This window comes from Dama dama, chromosome 15, assembly GCF_033118175.1.
Source record: "Dama dama isolate Ldn47 chromosome 15, ASM3311817v1, whole genome shotgun sequence".
NCBI classification, from domain to species: domain Eukaryota; kingdom Metazoa; phylum Chordata; class Mammalia; order Artiodactyla; family Cervidae; genus Dama; species Dama dama.
In genome coordinates this window covers 60,207,289-60,227,962 of record NC_083695.1, presented here as the reverse complement: position 1 = coordinate 60,227,962, position 20,674 = coordinate 60,207,289, and the positions used below count along the sequence as shown (strand labels likewise).

The window sequence follows — 20,674 nt, the reverse complement described above, 5'->3', positions numbered from 1 at the left end:
TTATAAAAGCAAGATATTTATTGGAAATTATTCCAAAAACTAAAAAAAAAAACCCTCTTCTTTAATTCACTGTCAAATGCCAAGTAAAGAAAAGGTAAATAATTACCTGGATTGGTGTTCCAGAAAGAATAATCCTATAATTAGCAGTCAGTTGTTTTACTGCTTTTGACAATTTTGTTTTTCCATTTTTGATGACATGGCCTTCATCAAGAATACAGTAGTTAAATTTAATATTTCTAAGGAAGAATAAACAAAAAATAGCATCTTTTACTACATGTCAGGAACAATACAAAGAGTCTTTGAGGCAGAAAGATACTAATTCTCTCTGAATTTGACACTGTTTTCTTTAAAAAATTTTAATTCTTACCTAAAGAAATCTATGTCATTTCTCACAACATCGTATGAAGCCACTATGAGATTGTGCCTTTTCACCTGGTGCTGTAACCTGCATTTAAAAATAAGTAAGATTAGAAAATGGGGAATCTGCAAAGTTTGTAATATACTTTCAAAGGGGAAAGCACAGATGCCACTGTACAAAGTGATTTCAATCTGCCTACCAAACCCAATATTCCTTTCTGCTTACTCTACACCCATGACCCTGCTACCTGAAGGCCATTCTCCTTACAACTTGGTCATGTGGCCCTAACTTAGTCTGATGAGAAAAGGGGTGAGTACCTGACTCACAATGTGAAGGTCATTTTAGCTTTATTTGCCAAAACCTCTTCCTTGGAGGCACTATTCCTTCATCATTCCACGTTGTGCTGGGGGCCGAGCGTGAGTCATCAATCACATGTCCCCATAATCACCAAAGAGGTGAAGCATTTTCATCAGATCAAGCCATTCACAATATTTTATTCCCCAATCATGGAGGTTGGTTTGAGGACATGACACAATCAAGGCCGGCTAGTCTGAGAGAATATCTCTGTTCATTACAGTTGCCAAGCTAGGAGAATGTAGGCCTAAGACTGCCCATGACCTTTTATCTATACCAACAATAGACAAAAGTCCAGTAGAGACCAACAAAACAAGCTCTGCATGGGGAAGAACAGTAATTTAGATGTACCTGAAGCAAGAATTCACCCCAAGATGCTCAGTTTAATTAATGAATTTCCTGTTTGCTTAAGCTAATCTGAGTTTTTACCACTTATAAATGGATGAATTCCTTTATAGTAAATTCTTTAAGAGTACAAACTCTTGAGCTGCCTGTGTTCAAAACTTCATTTAATTATAACTAGTGACCTTCTATTTAATTAGCTGAGTGATATTCTTCTTAGGCACCATGTCTTAGACTCCCCATCTGCAAATTGGGAACAATAATAGTACCCATACCTCATAAGGTAATTAAGAGAATACATGGTATTACATAAATGTAAATAAAACTGCTTAGAATATCTAATGCCTGACCAGTAAGTGCTCAGTATATGTTAGCTATTAATTCACAGAAGGGCAGCAAATCTACGGACTAATCAGAAATCTGGGACTATCCAAGCTTTAAAAGACAAATTGAAATTAATGATACACCACTCTTCAACATCTGTATTTAGGAACAGAGGTGTATTAATAGAACTATAGAGTTGTATGGGATCAGGGCAGCTAGAGCAAGCCACTGTGCACCAAAAGCACTTTTGGGGAGAGGGAAGAAGGAAGAGGTAGCTTTTAGGGAAAGTGCATAGAAAATGAAGAAATAACAGAAACACCTAGGAGATGCTATGATCACAAGGTTTTAGGAAAGGCACCAAGAATGGTTTTGGTTCTTGAAAGCTTCCTAGCTCAAAAAACTTAGAGCCTAACTGATTGTTGACAGTGGTTAATGTCCTTACACTTTGTATTTATTTTATGATTTATCTGGCTATGCCATGTTTTAGCTGTGGCTTTTAATTATAGCACATGGGATCTAGTTCACCAACCAGGGATTGAACCCAGGCCCCCTGTCCTGGGAGCACAGAGTTTTAGCTACTGCACCATCAGGAAAGTCCTGAAACTTCTTAAATTTTGATGAGTCTCACTGATTATATTTTTATTATGTTCATTTACCTTTCTTAAATAAGTTAAAGTAAGTTTCTATGTCTGACAACCGAAAAAGCTAACTAGAATTCATTTTTAATAAATTTTATTCTTCCAAACTACTTAAAGCAAAAGATTAAACATTTTTTGGTTGTACAGTTCTTACCTTATTCTTTCAGTAGGAGGTCCAGTATAATGCAGTGGATTGAGATATTCTCTGGAGCAAAATTTACCTACTTCATCCACCCAATGACCTGTTAGTGTTGGTGGACAAACCACCAAGGAAGGAAGTGGCATACATTCTGCCAATTTTGATCTTGCATATTCCTGGGCCCTTTACAACAGCAAAACACAATGAATTAACCAGCTTGTTTATATTGCTCAGCATCTGAAAGCCTTCTGTTAAAATAACATTTAAAATTACCTGTGACAGTGATCTCCTGCTAGAATACAGATGGACTGTAACGTCTTCCCTAAACCCATGTCATCACACAGAATTCCATGAAGCTTATACTTATTAAGAAATGCTAACCAGTTCACACCATCCTGAAAGGTTGGGAGAAAGAGAAAAATGGTAAATGTGAACAGATCATAAAGATATTTTTCTGTAAAGAACATGTTTACAAAGACCAAACACACTGTATTTTTACAGGCAGGGAGAAATAAATGGATACAAGACACCAAACAGAAGAATTTTAATTATTAAATCAATCTTTATATTCTTCAAGGTATATTTCAAAGGAATAATCAGTATTTAGAAGATAAGTATAAAACTTTACCTGTTGATATTTTCTGAGTTCAGCATTGATTGGTACTGGAATCTTGTAATTTTCTAACTTTTTCCCATCTAACAATTGCTCCAAAAAGTGTCTTTCCTTGGCTTTCAATTGGATTAATTCTTCTGACATATTTGGAGGATCTGGAATGCCTGCCTAAAATGATTTTTTAAGTGTATTAAAACACTTTTGCTACTATCTATTAATTTGTCCATCCCCAGATTATGAAATTATTTCAAGTCTTATCAAAATGTAAATGCAGAGATAACACAATATTGTAAACCAACTATTCTCAATTAAAAAAATACCAAAGGTAACACACACAGGCGCATGCACACACATATATATGCAAAGAAAAACCAATTCAAAAATAGTATCATTTTAATGACTGGAAGACAAATATTTAAGAATTTGACAGGTATTAAAAGCACTATATAATGAGATGATGAAATAAGCACATCTAAGATATTTTAAGAACACAGCTACAACTTATCTTTCCCATACCTTGTGTTACTTGGTAAAGACAAGATTGTATTGTTTAAGTGGAATGCTGTTACTAGAGCCTCTCACTTTTAGTGTTAACGGTTAGCCAGGGTACTGGTTCTCAAAATGTGGTCTGCAGACCCCTCAGGATTTCTAAGACCTTTTCAAAGGGTTACTGACTGCAGCTATTTTATAACAAAGGATAAGACATTGTTTGCTTTTTTCACTGTGTTGACTTTTGCTCTGATACACAAAAGTCGTGGTGGGCAAGACTGCTTTTGCCTCAGGAAGAATCAAGGTGGTGACATCAAGCGTACGAGCAGTCACTATTACTTGCAGCCATGCACCAGCCTTTTTTTTAAAAAGCTGGTTTCACTTAAGAATGTCATTGAAGCAGTAAAAATAATTTTATTAAACTTCAACCTTTGAATGGCACATCTTTTTAACATTGTGTGCAACAAAATATGAAGTATTCCATAAAGCATTTCTGCTGTATACCATGAATATTGAAATACAAAATATTTAGGAAAAGCACTTGTAAGATTTCTTAAAATTGTGAGTTGACCTAGCTATTTTTTACAGAATGAGTTTACTTGAATGGACTGACAAACTATGGTTATTCTGACTTGAGTATCTGGCAGATTATTTTCTTTAAAAAATTTGGTCACTTCAAGGAAAATGAGTGGCACAACTTGTTGCCAATGATAAAATGCAAGCTGTCAAAAGGAACTGAGCAGTGCAGGTGCTTCCCAGTATTTAGAGATTTTCTCTTGGTGACACTAATGAGTCCGTTTTGTGCTACTGTATGCTGATATGAATCAACCTTTAAAAGATTTACATAACTCAGTGAGCCAGTGTTCTCCAAATGACCAATGCATGTTACAAAGCACGCATCTGTAAAAGGCCTATTCAAAAGTCTAATGGATTTATTCTTTAAATGAATTAATAAATCTTTTCCAACTTCTCACTTTTAATTTCTACTACAGAAAACATGATAAAAGTTCTTTGAGGTCTTAAATTTTTAAGAGTGTAAAGAGGTACAGAGACCAAAAAATTTGAGAACTACTGCCTTATGATTAAGAAATTTAAACTTAAAAGTTAAGAAAAGTAACATTCTGAGAACAGAACTTCAATTAAATTCAAGTATGTTTCTTATAATACCAGAAATAGTATCAGGAGTGAGATATATATACTGTCTTAAAATGATTATATGTTATATTTTCAAAAGGGGTTTTGTTTTTTTGCCATGCTGTGCAACTCAAGGGATCTTAGTTCCCCAACCAGGGATCGAATCTGTCTCCTCTGCAGTGGAACCTCGGAGTCCTAAACACTGGACCACCAGGGAATTCCCTCAAAAGCTTTTAGAATTAACAACTTAATCAAGATAGAAACTAACATTTTAACACATTCAATATCCTAATGATAACCATCAAAATGAGGCATTTCTGCACAGTGGCTTTACATGGAAGTAACAAATCTGCATCTGGTCCCATCACTTCATGGGAAACAGATGGGGAATCAGTGGAAACAGTGTCAGACTTTCTTTTTTAGGGCTCCAAAATCACTGCAGATGGTAATTGCAGCCATGAAATTAAAAGACGCTTACTCCTTGGAAGGATAGTTATGACCAACCTAGACAGCATATTAAAAAGCAAAGACATTACTTTGCCAACAAACGTCTGTCTAGTCAAGGCTATGGTTTTTCCAGTGGTCATGTATGGATTGTGAGAGTTGGACTGTGAAGAAAGCTGAGCACCGAAGAATTGATGCTTTTGAACTGTGGTGTTGGAGAAGACTCTTGAGAGTCCCTTGGACTGCAAGGAGATCCAACCAGTCCATCCTAAAGGACATCAGTCCTGGGTGTTCATTGGAAGGACTGATGTTGAAGCTGAAACTCCAATACTTTGGCCACCTGATGCGAAGAGCTGACTCATTTGAAAAGACCCTGATGCTGGGAAAGATTGAGGGTGGGTAGAGAAGGGGACGACAGAGGATGAGATGGCTGGATGGCATCACTGACTGAATGGACATGAGTTTGGGTGGACTCCGGGAGTTGGTGATGGACAGGGAGGCCTGGCGGGCTGTGATTCATGGGGTCGGAAAGAGTCAGACACGACTGAGCGACTGAACTGAACAAATCTTCAGACGTTTATCTTCATGGATTTTTTAATAAATAACAACCAGATATAAGGTCGTACTTCCCAGGTGGCGGTAGAGGTAAAGAACCTGCCTGCCAGTGCAGGAGAAATAAGAGATGCAGGTTTGATCCCTGGGTTGGGAAGATCCCCTAGAAAAGGAAATGGCAACCCACTCCAGTATTCTTGCCTGCAGAATCCCATGGACAGAGAAGCCTGGCGGGCTACAGTCCATAGGACCACAAAGAGTTGAACACGACTAAAGTGACTTAGCATAAGGCCATACAATGAGGTACATTTCCTAACAATGATTAGGATTCATAAATATTGTTCAGTGCCAGGAACCCTTCCATTGATATCTTCCTCACTCCAATTCCTATAAAAGCAGCAAGAGTTACTAACAGTGCAAGTTTGAATAAAAGCTTCTATCAAACCCAGTGCTTGAAAAAACAAACAAACAAACAAACAAAAAAAACCCCACTGCTTGATAGTCCCTGAATCCTTGAAAGAAAAGTACATGATGATTCTTATGAAAATGTAACAGAGCGAATCAAGATAAAGTGGAATAGGAATTAACCTGCATGACATTCTTGTTTCTACTGCTGTGTCTTCAAATTCATAGCATCTAATTTGTCATTAATCCTATCCAGTGTGTTTTTATTTGTAATTGTATCTTTTAACTCAAGAAGTTCAATGTGGGTTGTTCTTATTTCCTCCAGTTCACTCTTTATTACATTCATGCTTTCCCTCTACCTTCTTGAACATATGGAGCATATTTTAATGACCTTGTATACTAATTCTGTTATCTGGGTCATTCCAGGGTCTGCTTCTATTGACTGACTTTTCTCCTGGGTGACTTCTTTTTTTTCCTCTGGCCATACCACATGGCTTGTGGGATCTCAGTTCCCCAACTAGGGATTGAACCCTGGTCATGGCAGTGAAAGCCTGGAATCCTAACCACTAGGCCACTAGGGAATTCCCTCTGGTTAATTTTTTGATGTGTGCTAAATATCCTAAGTTTTATGCTGTTAGATGCTGAACTTTAGGGGGTTAAATATTTTAGATTTTTTAAATTTTTTCTGGGATGTAGTTAAATTATCTGAAACCAGTTCAATCCTTTAAGGCTTGCGTTTTTAGGCTTTGCTAATGTGGGTTCAAATCAATCTTCTTGCAAGGGTTAATTTGGCCCCACTACTCAGGCAGTGTTATGAAGACTGTACTCAGTACCCTATGGTAGGTCCTTTGACTCAGCTTTTTTTTTTTTTAAAACCAGATATAGTGAAACTCCACCCACCCCCCCTCCCCAAGAGACTGTTCCAAAGTATTATGCTCATACTTTTCTAGTAGAAATATAAAATGGTACAGTTTTCTGGGAAAACAGTTTGATAGTTTCTTAAAAAGTTTAACATCAAAAAAAAAAAAAAAGTTTAACATCTTATGACCCAGTAATTCCATTCCTAAATGTCTGCTCAAAAGAAAGAAAAGCAGGGACTTCCCTGGTGGTCCAGTGGTTAAGAATCTGCACTTCCACTGAAGGGGGCACAGGTTTGATCCCTGGTCAGGGAACTAAGATCCCATGTGCCTCACAGAGAAATCAAAAACAGAGAGAGAGAAAAAAAAAAGCTTACACCCAAATACCTTATAAGTGCATGCTTACAGCAGCATTACTCATCATAGCCAAATGTCCATAAACTGATGAAAGGATAAATAAAATGCGGTATTCCAGTGTATTATCTGGCCTAAAAAGGAACCACTGGACACACACTGCAGAATGGATGAAATGCATATATACTTATTTCCTGAATTACAAAAATCCCATAAAAATATATTAAGTGGCTAAGTGACGGGGTACTGGCTTTTCTCTTGCTTCAAGTCACTTCTATTTCCTGCATTGGCCACATATATTATTTCTGTCCCATAAATATACTCCAAAATTGTCCAACTTCAGCCTTGCATTCTACTTTCTCCATAATCCAACAGACATATCATTTGCTTTTTACACTTTCAGTTACCATCTCTCAAATTTACCTTTCATGTAAACTACAGAACAGAATTTTAGGTATTACCCGGGATACTCAGGAACACAATTTATTTCTAGAATAGCATCTAGAAATTTAGCATCACCAAAGAATTTTCATTCTTTTAGGAACCATAGTTTTATTTAAAATGGTGTTAAAAAAAACTACCTATTAAAACATAAAAGTCTAAACACTTATAATGTAAACATATTCAACATCTTTTTTTTAAAACCTGTTCTTTAGAACATGTTCTTTAAAAGGTGTTACAATTATTATGAAGTTATTGAAAACACTAAGTTCATAAACCAAGTTATCATCAACTTACCTCAAGTGGCATGAGTCTAATTAGTGTTGCAAAGCATTGTGTAGCCATGAATCTTACGCTGTCCGTCTGATCACTCATCCTTCCCAACACAGGCACAACTAAGAGTACAATATATGGGACAATACCAACATCCAGTTGTTCCATTACACCTGAGTAAGTTACTAAGGAAATTTCTAACTGGTTCCAGGGTAGAGGTTTTCATAAACAAACTGACACACCAAGACTGTGACTTCTAAAACAGTTCCTCATGCTTACCTGTATTATGAGAGACTGACGATCCCTCAAGGTCTATGATTCAACTGTAACAGCATTTATACAGGGTTACTTTTTAAAAAAAATTATGTAACTTTCTCATGATTAAAAAGATGATTTTTTTCATCTGAGGAATGCTAGAGGAAATCTAAGATTTTTTTCCATAGAGAAATTCCTACAAGTTTCTAGAATTCACATATCAAAATAAACTGATTTACATTGCAAGCAAGGGAGCACAAGCAAGTGTCAAAGATTAATTCCAATTTTCCCACCAGGATCTTAACAACCCTGAGCTGGAGACAGCAGGTCCAGCGAGTTCAGTCCCATAATCTTTAGCATTTCTTAGCTAGAGTTTCTACTGGTTTGATCTATATCCATCTTTCTTGCTCTTAGACCAAAATATCTTTTAGGTATTTTGAGTTAAACAATGTTAGTAGATGCCATACCCTTGGTAAAAAAGCTTGTCTGTATATTTCCAGTTAATCATTTTGCCAATCAATGAACAAAGCAAACATAGTAAATTTGTAAGAACTACCTACATAGTATCTGATTAATACAGGGTTGGCCAAAAAGAGTAGCATAGCATCATATAGAAAAAGCTGAACAAACTTTTTTGGCCAACCTAATATTTAAAAACATACTGACTATAAATTTTTTGCTTATAAAAAGATCTCTCAAAATTAACAGTAATTCTTCAATTTTTTGTGTGAATACTATCATAATAAAATGTAAATAAGGTATAATATAATGCAATAAAAATAACACTTCTAAATAAAATGTAAAAAAATAGTTTTCTTTTTTTTGGAACAAGGTAGGTTGTGTGCACATTTGTTTTTGGTACTGGTTTTTTTTTTTGGCTTGTTCTCCTCCCACCCCCCAATCCCAACATGGCTTGCTCAGCAGTGAAAGTGTAGAATCCTAACCACTGGACCGCCAGGGAACTCCCCGAATATATCTGAATAAATTTTATTTTAGTCACTTTTAAATAAAGCAAATATAATTTGAGTAGTTTTTCAAAGTGAAAAAGGATACAGGCAAGTGCTTCAATTGCACCCTCTTGTTTGATATTGTCGTCAATTGCTCCCAGCCATGGAAGAACCTTCTCCAAAAATATATTCATTGTTTCCATGGTAGCTATTTTGCTCATGACGCCCACACAACGAGCAGCCATGTGCCTCACTGCAGTGCTGGGATACTGAAGGCACATGTAAAGATGAGGCAAATGCAGTACCAACTAAAAACAAAAAGTTTAAGACAAGTCAGAAGATTCATTAGGGAATTTAATGTTTAAAATACAACTATAATGACCTTTACTCAGAGGTTCTCAATATTCCAAGTGATGCTAAATCCAAGAATTATCTCCAGTTACCTCAAAACATTGTCAGAATATCCTCAATAAAAATTTAATCTAAATCTACATTATTATAATGCTTTTAAAAAGAATAGATAGGTGCAGAACTTCTCCCCTGTTCAATATTCTCTTAAGCATCAGGGAACACTCAATACTTTCCAAAATTCGTAGGGAACACATCAAAGGCACTTGCATGATTCTCCTACTGAGGCTAGGAAAATGACACTACACATCATCAGCCCCCTCCAAATCTGGCTTAGGTTTAAGTACATACTTTGTATTCACTGGGTTGGGTGATCCTGATTTTGTTCTAGGCACCATACTCTGATAGTTATTTTCCACTTTAACTTCCTGGCTTTCCATACGCAATATAATCACAAGAGCATGACATATCCCATTATTAAATGTCTGATGCACAGAAGCCAGGATTAATGCTGATGAGAGTCAGGTACTTGCTCAACAAACTAGCCTTACAGTTCAACTGAATGCAACCTGTTTGATCATGGAGGTTGAGCACATACAGATGAATTCCGCCCTTCTTTACTAATGATAAATTCGCAAAATTTAACAAGAATATGTTTTATTACGATATAAACAGAAAAATTTCCCTCTACTCTCTCCTATATGAATAAAGGATTGACGCTAGCACCTTTTACGATGTTATAAATTGCAGAGAGCTTCCTATTACAGTTACATGGAAAGAATAGTACCAATACTTTCTTCAGTGGAAAACCAGATAATTAATTCTTTGGTCTATGTTCCTCCTCCCTCTATTCTAATTTTTTGGTGAGAGATATTTTAACAGTCAAAAAATAAACCCATGTTCTATCTTTGCCACTGACTAGTTTCATCTCAGAGAGGTAACTTCCTCCTACCATTACATTTATCTAGGGAAGGTTTTATCACCTGTATTCTTCTGTTCCTGGACTATATTATTAAGATGGTATAGATGAACAGGGATGCAGCTTTCTTTTGTGTTTGCAGCTGGCTTCAGTGTGATCAGAGCCCTGTTCCTACTGCCCTAAATTCTAAGCTCTCAGAATAGGTTTTCTCTCATTCACACACCCAGCTCTGCCTCAAAGCCTGGAAGAGTTGTCAGGAAAAGAAGGAATCTAGTTATAGCATCTAGAAGAAAATGAAATCATAAGGAATGACATCATAGTTGCACTTTTCATTCAAGCCTTAAGTCTTTCTAATAAGACTACTCATTTTATTAGGAAAAAAACTACACTTGCATTAGTTAGTTACCAGGGGATGAAGCTCAGAATCCATTGACACCGCTGCTGTTTCAAAAACTTGCAGAGAATTCACCAGTTCTTGGGCAGGGCCATCTCCCTTTTCCAAGAGGGACTTTCCATCTATTAGGATACAATGATTTAAGTGCATATTACCTTACAAATAGTTTTTCAAAATTCAGAGCCTACAAAAAGTCTTAGCACTCCCCCAGCTACTGTGGAAGAGTCTCTTTTGCTTTATAATATAAAATGAAATACCACACCCTTAATTTAACTGCTGAGGTGCTAATTCTAAAGAACTAAAGAAGCTTAACATAATGATCCATTTCAAATCTCTCTCTCAATACATAACAGGAAAAGTAAAAAGCAAGAAAGTATACAAAATGATATGAAAATCAATGTTTTTACCAACCTTCTATTTAAAAACTTACCAGCTGGCCTGGGATAAATAGGCACAGGCATTGTTACTTTATAAAGACACATGTAATGGATATACACTGAAATCTGTTTAAATCCCAACTCGGAAAAATATGTACACACCAAAATTATGTATGTCGATTGTATTCCTCAATGGGCCAACCATAGCATCCCAGAGATGTGGCAACTTCACTGCCATTTCACCACCAAAATGCTTCACTATAGTTGTCAAGGCAAACTCAGCTCCTCTCCGTTGTACCAAGTAAGGCTTCTGAGCCTAAAAATTAAATGTTAGGTGAAAACAAGATTTCAGAAAAAAGTATAATGCTTTCAAAATGTTATTAAGAAAGTTTAAAAATCAGTGTTAAGAATTCAGGGTTACCATTAACCAATGAAGCAATTATTGGACACACTTATTATAACCATAAAACACCTCTCAATAAATTTACATAGGCATAAAATTCTGAGCTAGATTTTTACATCCAAAGTAAAATACTTTTGGGGGGTTGGAGAAAAGAAATAGAATACGTGCTGTTTCTAGAGGTAGTCCTAAGTGACAAATTTTTTTCTTCTTTTTTCTACCCCAAAGAAACTTACCATGACCTGCCCTTATTTATATTTGCTTAAGGGATAGCATGGTTTCCCTGATAGCTCAGTTGGTGAAGAATCTGCCTGCAATGCAGGAGACCCCGGTTTGATTCCTGGGTTGGGAAGATTCTGTGGAGAAGGGATATGCTACCCACTCCAGCATTCTTGGGCTTCCCCTGTGACTCAGCTGGTAAAGAATCTGCCTGCAATGCGGGAGACCTGGGTTCGATCTCTGGGTTGGGAAGATACCCTGAAGAGAGAAAGGCTACCCACTCCAGTATTCTGGCCTGGAGAAGTCCATGTACTGTATAGTCCACGAGGAGGTCGCAAAGAGTTGAAAACGACTGAGTGACTTTCACTTTTAAGGGACAGAATATAAGCATCTGTTTAATTTAACAAGATTAATATAACCTCATACTTAGCAGTAATTTCATAATAATTAAATACAAAAAAAGTCCCCCCAGAAAGATACAATTATATTTTTAAGTGAAGGACCTATGCAAATCGAAGTACACATTTTTGATTAAAATTAAGATGAGGAGAATATAGTTAGTGAAAAAGGCTTCATTCATAGAATATTTTAAAAGGAATACAGACAATAAGATTTTGGTTTAAAAAAACAAACTTAAAATAGGCCTATACTTTATAGAAATATATTAAACACATGCCTTTTAGCACTGATAGTTTATTGCTCAACTCAGGTAAGTTCCTATGTCTTGCAACCAGTAGAGCTACCTAGAGAATTCCATTGTTAAAATGTGACTGACTGTAAGATTTTTCAAAACCAAACAGTTAAAAAAAAAGTTTTTCTTTTTTTTTTTCAGCCACACAGCAGTGTGAGATCTTAGTTCCCTAACCAGAGATCAAACCTGCACCCTCTGCACTGGAAGCACGAAGTCTTAACCACTGGACCACCAGGGAAGTCCCACCAAACGTTTTTTTAAATTGTCTCTGAAAACTGTACTGTAGAGCAAGTAGATCAATGAAATAGAATAGAAAGCCCAAGGAGATCCTTACATATAGGAAAGCAGGATATATAACAGAGGAGCTATTATCATCAACTAGGGAGGAAAAGATTCAATGGTGGGATAACTGGTTGTTCCTATGGGCAAATAAATTTAGATCCCTACCTCACATCACACAATTAATAAATTTCAAGTTGACTAAAAGGTAACAAGTTATTTGACACTATGAACTTATCCTCTGAATATCAACAGTAATTCCTAACACTGATAAGACTGAGACAAGTTAGCTTTCACTATTACTTAACATCTCCGTAGTCACTGTTACAGGAGTGAATTAGTTCATATTCATGAATGACTTATACACCCACTACTGAGAGGGTTTCTTGCTAGCAAGATAATCAGAAAGCTATATTGGTAAAAATAAGAAGCTTGAGAAATTTGAAGTTTGTAGTTTTTCTGAACTCTGTTGCTGGAGTACGCCAAAAAATTATTAGCTCCAGTTCATTCACTTAAAAATATAATTCTAGAAGCTGAAATGACAATTTAGCTCTCAATCTAATCTGTAAGAAATTTTGCTTTAAAATCAGAGTATTCAAAGAAGAAAAACTATTTACCTCATCAAGTTCAACAAGGAGGTTTCCACTACCTCCTGCAGGAAGATCTGCTATTTGAGCTTTGACGGCTTTGGGGGTAGGACCTCGCCTACTTGTGATAGCAAAAGCAGCTTTCTGATGACGATAGAGCGTAATTATACCCCGGTGCTTGGTGACAGTATGATGCATTCCATCTTTTTCAGAGTTGGATCCTATTAAGGAAAAAAGTCAAATAATCCTTAAAGCATAATATAGGTGACCAAATGTTTCCTGCTCCAAAAGATACAACACATTTTCAAATTGTCTTTCAAGCCTCAATTTTTATAGGCCAATGATATTTTCTCTAGACAATGAAATGGTCACAAAAATCAGTAATATGCAACATTAAGTTAAACATTTTGATATCTGCATAGGACCATACTTAATACAACCAAGGTTGCAGAATCCTGTTAACAACCAGAAATATCTAATGCAAGGCTGACTGTACCACCTTCTGTTAAAAGTACATTAATTCTTTAAAAATGAGTAACTATTTCCAGGCATAAAAAGACACATTAAAAAATACTGCAAGTAAGTTCTCTCTTTAAAAAAAAAAAAAAAAGTCTATAGTAACCATAAATTCAGAAACACCAACCAATGCAAAATATTGTTGCCTCAACTAGCTCTCAGGGAGTGGATAGGAGGAAATTAGGACTAAGGCATGTGACAAAACATTGGTCCTTGAGACTAGACTACAAAGAGCAGTTATTACTTTACATATACACTTTCTGGAGGAAAACAGAAAAGCTGTTTAAACACTATTTGATAACAGAGTCCACTTATCTCATAAGACATGTACTAAATTAGAGAAAAACAGAATTTTATAGGAAGAACTTTCAGTCACCATTGGATACAGTTAAGTTTTCTAGCCCTGTCAACAGTAAACCCTATAATGATGATCTTGAAAGAGAAGTTAAGGGTTAATACCTGTCTTATAGGATTTAGTCATCTTAAATGTGAGAACTTAGAAGACCTCAAAGATATCAGGTCTTTTATAAATAACTTATGAGTTAAGAGGGCTGTGATTTTATTAGCAATAAGTGCAAATTCTCTCAAAATGATAAAAAGCTCCAACATAAACTGGATTTTGCTTAAATTATACCTGTAGATAACTGTAAACAAATTTAAATGGTTAATTCTTTCCCTACCCCCAAAAAAGGTTTAGATATATACCTTTAGAATTTTCCTGGCCACTTTGTGTTGGTACTGGACATGTGACAGAAGGAGTTAGATATGGGTCCACACAAAGTGAGCTACAGAGATTTTTAATGATTTTTGAATTGGGACAGGGAGTCCTTGTTGTGCACTGCTGAAGTAGTTTGGCCATGCATTGAGCCGCGTAGTTCTGCACTAGCGTATTCTCTTCCTTTTTAATTGTCTCCATTAATGGTTTGATAATAGGATTTAACTTCTCCGGAAGTTGCTGCAAGCTCACAACTGCACATGCAGCAAAAGTATGCACTCTCAACTGCAACACTTGCCACTCCTGGTTGGTCTCTGTAACTGTCATTTGGACCTGCTGTCGTTTACTATCTAACTGCTGTAATATTTGAGGATTTAAACTGAAGGATGATGTGACTTCATTAAAAACAGTAGTGACCTATTAAAGAGAGAAATCAAGAATCATTAATGACATCAACCCCAAGTAGCCTGTAAATTCTTAAAGGGAGACAGCAAACTTTCTGTTTCAATTGTAAATTCTATAATAATTAGTACATTTTAGTATTCAATAAACTAAATGTCTAAAACCTTCCAAGTAAACTTTATTTTAATTTGACTTAATTTAACAATGTATTATACTTTTTTAAGAAAGACACAATCTCTTCAGAGACTTCTTATATTTAGTAAGTTTGAGTGAAAAATCACACATAATACCCACATAGTACTTTGGTGAAATAACACTGTGAGCAAATATAAACCAGTTCTTTTAGAATGGTATAACAGTTGTTAATTCTTTAATTACCAAAAACTGCTTGAAGCTACGACTGTGGTATCAGACTACTTTACAAGCTCCATTAGAAGATTGTTCATTACATCTTCTTAAAACAACTTAATGAGATGTAACTCACATACGGTAGACTCAAAGTGTACAGTTCAATGGTTTTTACTATACTCAGAATTGTACAATCATCACTACATATTTTAGAACATCTGCATCATCTCCAAAATGAAACTCAATACCTATTAGTAGTAACACCTCATTTCCTCCATCCTATGTAACCACTTATCTACACTCTATCTTCACAGATTTGCCTATTCTGGACATTTTCATATAAACTAATATATAATCTTTTATGACCAGATTCTTTCATTTAGCATCTTTAAAGGTTCACTGATGTTTGAGCATGTATAATTACTTCATTCCTTTTTTTGGCTAAATAATATTATACTACATTGCATTCTTCCATTCATTAGCTGATGAATGATTGGGTTGGTTCCACCTTAGTTAATATTACAAATAATGTTGCTATGAACATTTATGTACAAGATTTTGTGTGCACATGTTTTTTAAATTACCATTTAAAGATAGTAGGATGGCTTATATAACAAAAATAGTCTTCTTGTTTGATAAATAACTGGAGTCATAGAAAGGCTCTATAAAAAGGCTCTATAAATGGATCCAATCTGATCAATGTTGGTCAGAAAAGTCTGTAACATTAAAGAACCTAACTTTTAAAAAATGGATAACCCAATTTTTCAGACTTAGAAATGATCAACTTTCTTATGGGCAAGACTGGATAATGCCAGACTCATTATGAGAAGCAAAACAGGCACACAGATAAGATCTTCTTTTATCACTAAAAATATGAAAGACTTTAAATTGAGCTTTATCTGCTTGATCATGATCTGTTCTCTACAAAGAAACATGATCATATACCACTTCTAGCTTATATTCTCCACTTTGCTTTGTCTGTTTTATGTGTTCAAGCTCTGCATAAGATTATTTGAAACAGGGTTTCACTACTAAAAGTTTAAAAACACTGTCCTAAATACACTATGCTTCTGTCAATTTTCAATGATTATAGGCAGCTTAGGTGAAGCTTTCCAATTTCCATTCATTCAGGCAACGAATATTTAATGAGTAATACTAAAACATTAGTAAAACCAATGTCTTTATACCCTCAAAAAAAATGTTGAGACTAATGTGGGAGATACACAGGTAAACAAAGACAATATAACATGAAACTAAGGTAAGTGCAAGTTTCTGTGGTAGCACAAGGGTAGCTTAACTCTTCTCAGGTGACAAAAGCAATGAAAGCTTGTTAGAGGCAGGTAACACTTATGCTAGGTTTTTAAACAATAGTTAAGTCTGGAGTTATGAGGACATCTTGGCAAAAAGAGTTGAGGTAGTGAGTGGAAGTCGAGGCACTGTTCAAGGAACTGACAGCAGTCATCATAGCTTAAGCACTGGGTTTAGATGAAAGAATGTCAAAAAATGAACTTGGGATGAGCATGGAGGGTTGAGGGTAGAGACTTTTCGGCAAAGGCAAGAGTTCAGACACAGAAGAGAGAATAAGTGAAGCAAAGAAAGTGACCAAGGGTGGTGTACTTTTGCAAGAGAAAAACTAACTAGGCTTAAGTGGAGGAAGTTTGAGAAATAATAAGAAAAGAGATGGGGAGTTTAGAGGTGGTATTGAAAGTAAGAAAGGAAAAAACCAAAAGGAGAAAGAAAATAATGTTTTTAAGTAGGGGAGGGATGTGTTCAGAGTGGCACTAAGAACTTCACTAGTCTGGCACAGCAGGCAGGGTGAGATGAACCAGAGATGGCCTGGAGCCTTCGAGATGAGTCAGGACCTAGTCATAAAATACTAAGGCCTTTGACTGGGTTGTAGTGATGGAAACAGACAAAGAATAAACACATGAAACTTTCTGAAAGGAAATGTTAACAAGATTTGAGACTGTGGATAAAAAGGGCTATTTTCTGTTAAAAAATAAATTCCAGTTTTGGTGGTGTTAAGTTTGAAATGACAGTGAGATATCCAAACAAAAATGCCTAATTAAGATAAAAGATAAGAGAAGATAAAAAGATCAAGAGAAGACAGTACAGCCCATGGATAAGAACTAAATTATGCGAATGGTAAGAGACAAAGGAAGACCATCAGGAAATGCCTGTATCTGGCAGGTAAGAGAAAAAGAGGAATGCAAAGAAAGATACAAAGAGCAACTCTCAGCCAGGGTCAAGATTAATCTTTTAAAACCGTTCTTCCCTCAAATATGCTCTTCTGGAGACTCTGGTATCCTAGGTCAAAACCACTGGACTAAGGAAGTTGATGAAACAGAACAACAGTTCCACTAGGGACTAAGAGGTCTGAATAATAAAAGCTTTAAAAGGCCATGTAATAGCTTTAAAAAATCTTGTCAGAAACAGTAAAAAGGGACCCCCAGACCTTAAAGAAAATTTGAGATTTTATTCTAAGAAAGCAAAATATGGGGGAGGGGAGGCAAAAAAGGAGAAATTATATAAAAACAATAAAGACTGGAGCAATTTTAGCTTTTTCTCACAGGTGAGACCAAAAACAATTTCAACTATACTGTGTTTTTTTTTTTTTCTTTTAAATAAGAAAGGGGAATAAGAAATGAAATATGCTCCTTCACAGGATCAACTCAAGTAAAGTAGCTGAACTTCTGATTCTATAACTCAGGAAGAACTCTTTCACACTACCTAACCTCAAAGACTTACTAAATACAAAGATACAGTAATGAAAACACTGTTGCTGGCATACAGAGACAAACAGAATGAACAAATAGAGCCCAGATACAGAACTACACATCCATTTCAAATAACTTTTGACAAAGGAAACAAAGCAATACAATGGGAAAAGGAAAATCTTTTCAATAAATAAATGCCAATGAAAAAATTAGGTATCTAAATGAAACTATGCAGTCTCTATTTAGCACTATATATAAACATAAATACGGAGGATTAAACATTAAAACTACAATGCTTTAGAAGAAAATGTGTGTGAATACCTTCGCCACTTGGAGATAAGAAAAGGTACCTTAGATCACAGAACACAATAACCATAAAAGAAAACAACTGATAAGCTAGACTTCATCAAACTTAAAAATACCTGCTCATTCAAAGACAAAGCAAGCCTCATATTGGGAGAAAATATTCTAAAAGCATCTATATGATAAAGGATTGGTATCCAAAATATATAAAAAACTCCTACAACTCAATAATAAAAAGACAACCTAATTAAAAATAGACAAGAGCTGAACACACATTTTGGAAAGGAAGATCAACAAATGGTGAACAAGACATAAAAAAGTGTTACACTTATTAGTCATCAAGGAAATGCCAAGTTAAAACCACAATGCCACTGTAACACAACCACCAGAAAGGCAAAAATTACAAGGAGTGACCATCACCAACTCTTGGTGATGACGTGGAACAACCAGAACTCTCATATACTGCTGATTAGAAGGTAAAATGATATAGCCACTTTTGGGATAGTGCAATTTTTTATACAACTAAATAAACATCTCAGCCTATGGCCCAGCAATTCTGTTCCTATGTATTTACCCAAGAGAAATGAAAACATGTCTTAAAAAAAGCTTATACAAAAATGTTTATAGCAGCCCTGTTCATAACAGCTGAAAACTTGGAGCAGCCCAAGTGTTCATCAAGAGAAGAAGGGCTTACACTTAATGTGGCATGTTTATACAATGAAAGAAAACTCAGCAATACAAAAGAATGAACTACTGATACATATAACACCACAGATGATTTTAAAAAACACCATGCTGAAAAAGATCCTTACACTGAACAGCACAGAGTGTATGGTTCCATTTATATGAAATTCAACAACAGGCAAAAGTAATCTATGGTGCATGAGAAACCAGAACCAGGGTTCTCTGAGGGCAGGAGGCTGACTGGGGAGTGGGTATGGCACTGGCTGTATCTTGACAGAGGTTTGGGTTTCAAAGGTGTACATTTCTGTTAAAATTCATCATATATTCCATTGAAGATTTGTACAATTCATAGAACATAAGTTTTACCTCAAAGAAAGAGCAAATCACCATAAAAACTAAATTTTAGTTAATGACACAAAAAAAGAGCAAAAAAAGGGAAAATCCTGAAATTTAGTTGAGGTGTAGCAATAGCTGTCTGCAACTTATTTAGAAATACATCAAAAATATGGATTAATGGTTGCATATTATAATTAATACATATATGATAAAGCAAATTCAGTAAAGCGTTAACTGTGGAATCTAGTTGGTAGGTATATGAGTATTCATTGTGTAATTCTCTTATGCTTGAATGTTTTCACTCTAAGTTGGGGGAGGAGGAGAAATACTCAGAAACATTTTTCTTCCCCCTATACTCTGCCAGTCTTAGACAAAACTGAGAAATGACAAAAGGCAACAGCTTTTTCTAATAAAGGTGTATTGGTTTGTCAAAACTGAGATTTAAAAAAAAAAAATCCCTTTCCCATTCTCTTGTTTGAAGAAAAGTCAATACAATCAAATAACTTTCCAAAGGGAATTTAATTCCATTAAATTTTCTACCTAATTACTCTTACTTTATTCTGAATATATGATAGGCTACCAAGCCACAAATACATTCAACAAATTAAGTGTTTTTGTGGTAAACATGACATTGACAAATTTCTTATCTTATTTCATGCTCTAAAATTAAGAAATTCACTTCTCTACTCACCAGGTCATGAGCTTGATCAATTGTAAAAACGTTGTTGTTTACTCTATTACCAACTTCAATATGTGCATCAGCTAATGATGAAATGAGCTGTTTACACTCATTCTGCATTCGTGTAAATGGAACGGCAATTTCATCATAATATAAATGTTCTGAAAGGATATCAAGTAAACGTGGCTGCACGGCTAGGGTAACAGCTCTACACTCCTAAAATATAACAGACAACAAATATTCATGGCAAATATGTAAATATAATTCTAAAATGCATAATCTTCACTTGCAAACTACCAAGTCTAAATTTCTATTGTTTTTTAATCTATATTCTGTTATCTCCCAGAACATAGTTAGTTTCACAGAGAAAAGGTATCACACCCAAACTACTCTAAAATTTTAATATGAACGACTACAGAACATGCACATGGAACTATTACAATTCCATTAAATTTTCCACCTAATTACTCTTACTTTATTCTGAATTTATTCCAAGACAGATTTAAAAATATACAACTGTAAAAAGAAATCAGTCAGGAAAGAACACTTAGCATGCACTAAAAAATGTTATTTAAAAACTCATTAGATCTCTTAACAATTGAACCCATAGTTTCACATGCCATACTGTAGAAATGGATATATAATTTAAAAGCTACTCACCTGCCCCCAAATTTAACTAACCCTTCCCACTCTCTCTGGTTGTTGCCTGCCCCAACCAGAGGGGGAATGACCTCAGTGGTGAGCCATGAGGGATTCTGTGGGATCTGGGTGATCAGCCTGGGCTTCACAGAGTAAGTCCAGAGAAGCTCTGTGAGGGTCCAGAAACCGAACTGTCAACACT

General features: G+C 35.5%; 1 protein-coding gene across 2 annotated transcripts in view; it reads right to left on the bottom strand.

Moving 5' to 3' along the window:
* The window catches only part of BTAF1 (B-TFIID TATA-box binding protein associated factor 1), an 85,653-nt gene that overhangs the window by 11,493 nt on the left and 53,486 nt on the right, over positions 1–20,674 (bottom strand). For both annotated transcript variants that reach the window (XM_061162176.1, XM_061162177.1), the window contains 12 exons: positions 19,846–20,049; positions 14,355–14,781; positions 13,164–13,354; positions 11,120–11,273; positions 10,593–10,702; positions 9,026–9,227; positions 7,742–7,890; positions 2,784–2,936; positions 2,429–2,550; positions 2,171–2,338; positions 368–445; positions 107–236 (listed from right to left, as the gene is read on the bottom strand). In XM_061162176.1, the coding sequence (XP_061018159.1) occupies positions 107–236; positions 368–445; positions 2,171–2,338; positions 2,429–2,550; positions 2,784–2,936; positions 7,742–7,890; positions 9,026–9,227; positions 10,593–10,702; positions 11,120–11,273; positions 13,164–13,354; positions 14,355–14,781; positions 19,846–20,049 (2,088 nt within the window). The remainder of the gene's footprint in view (positions 1–106; positions 237–367; positions 446–2,170; positions 2,339–2,428; positions 2,551–2,783; positions 2,937–7,741; positions 7,891–9,025; positions 9,228–10,592; positions 10,703–11,119; positions 11,274–13,163; positions 13,355–14,354; positions 14,782–19,845; positions 20,050–20,674) is intronic.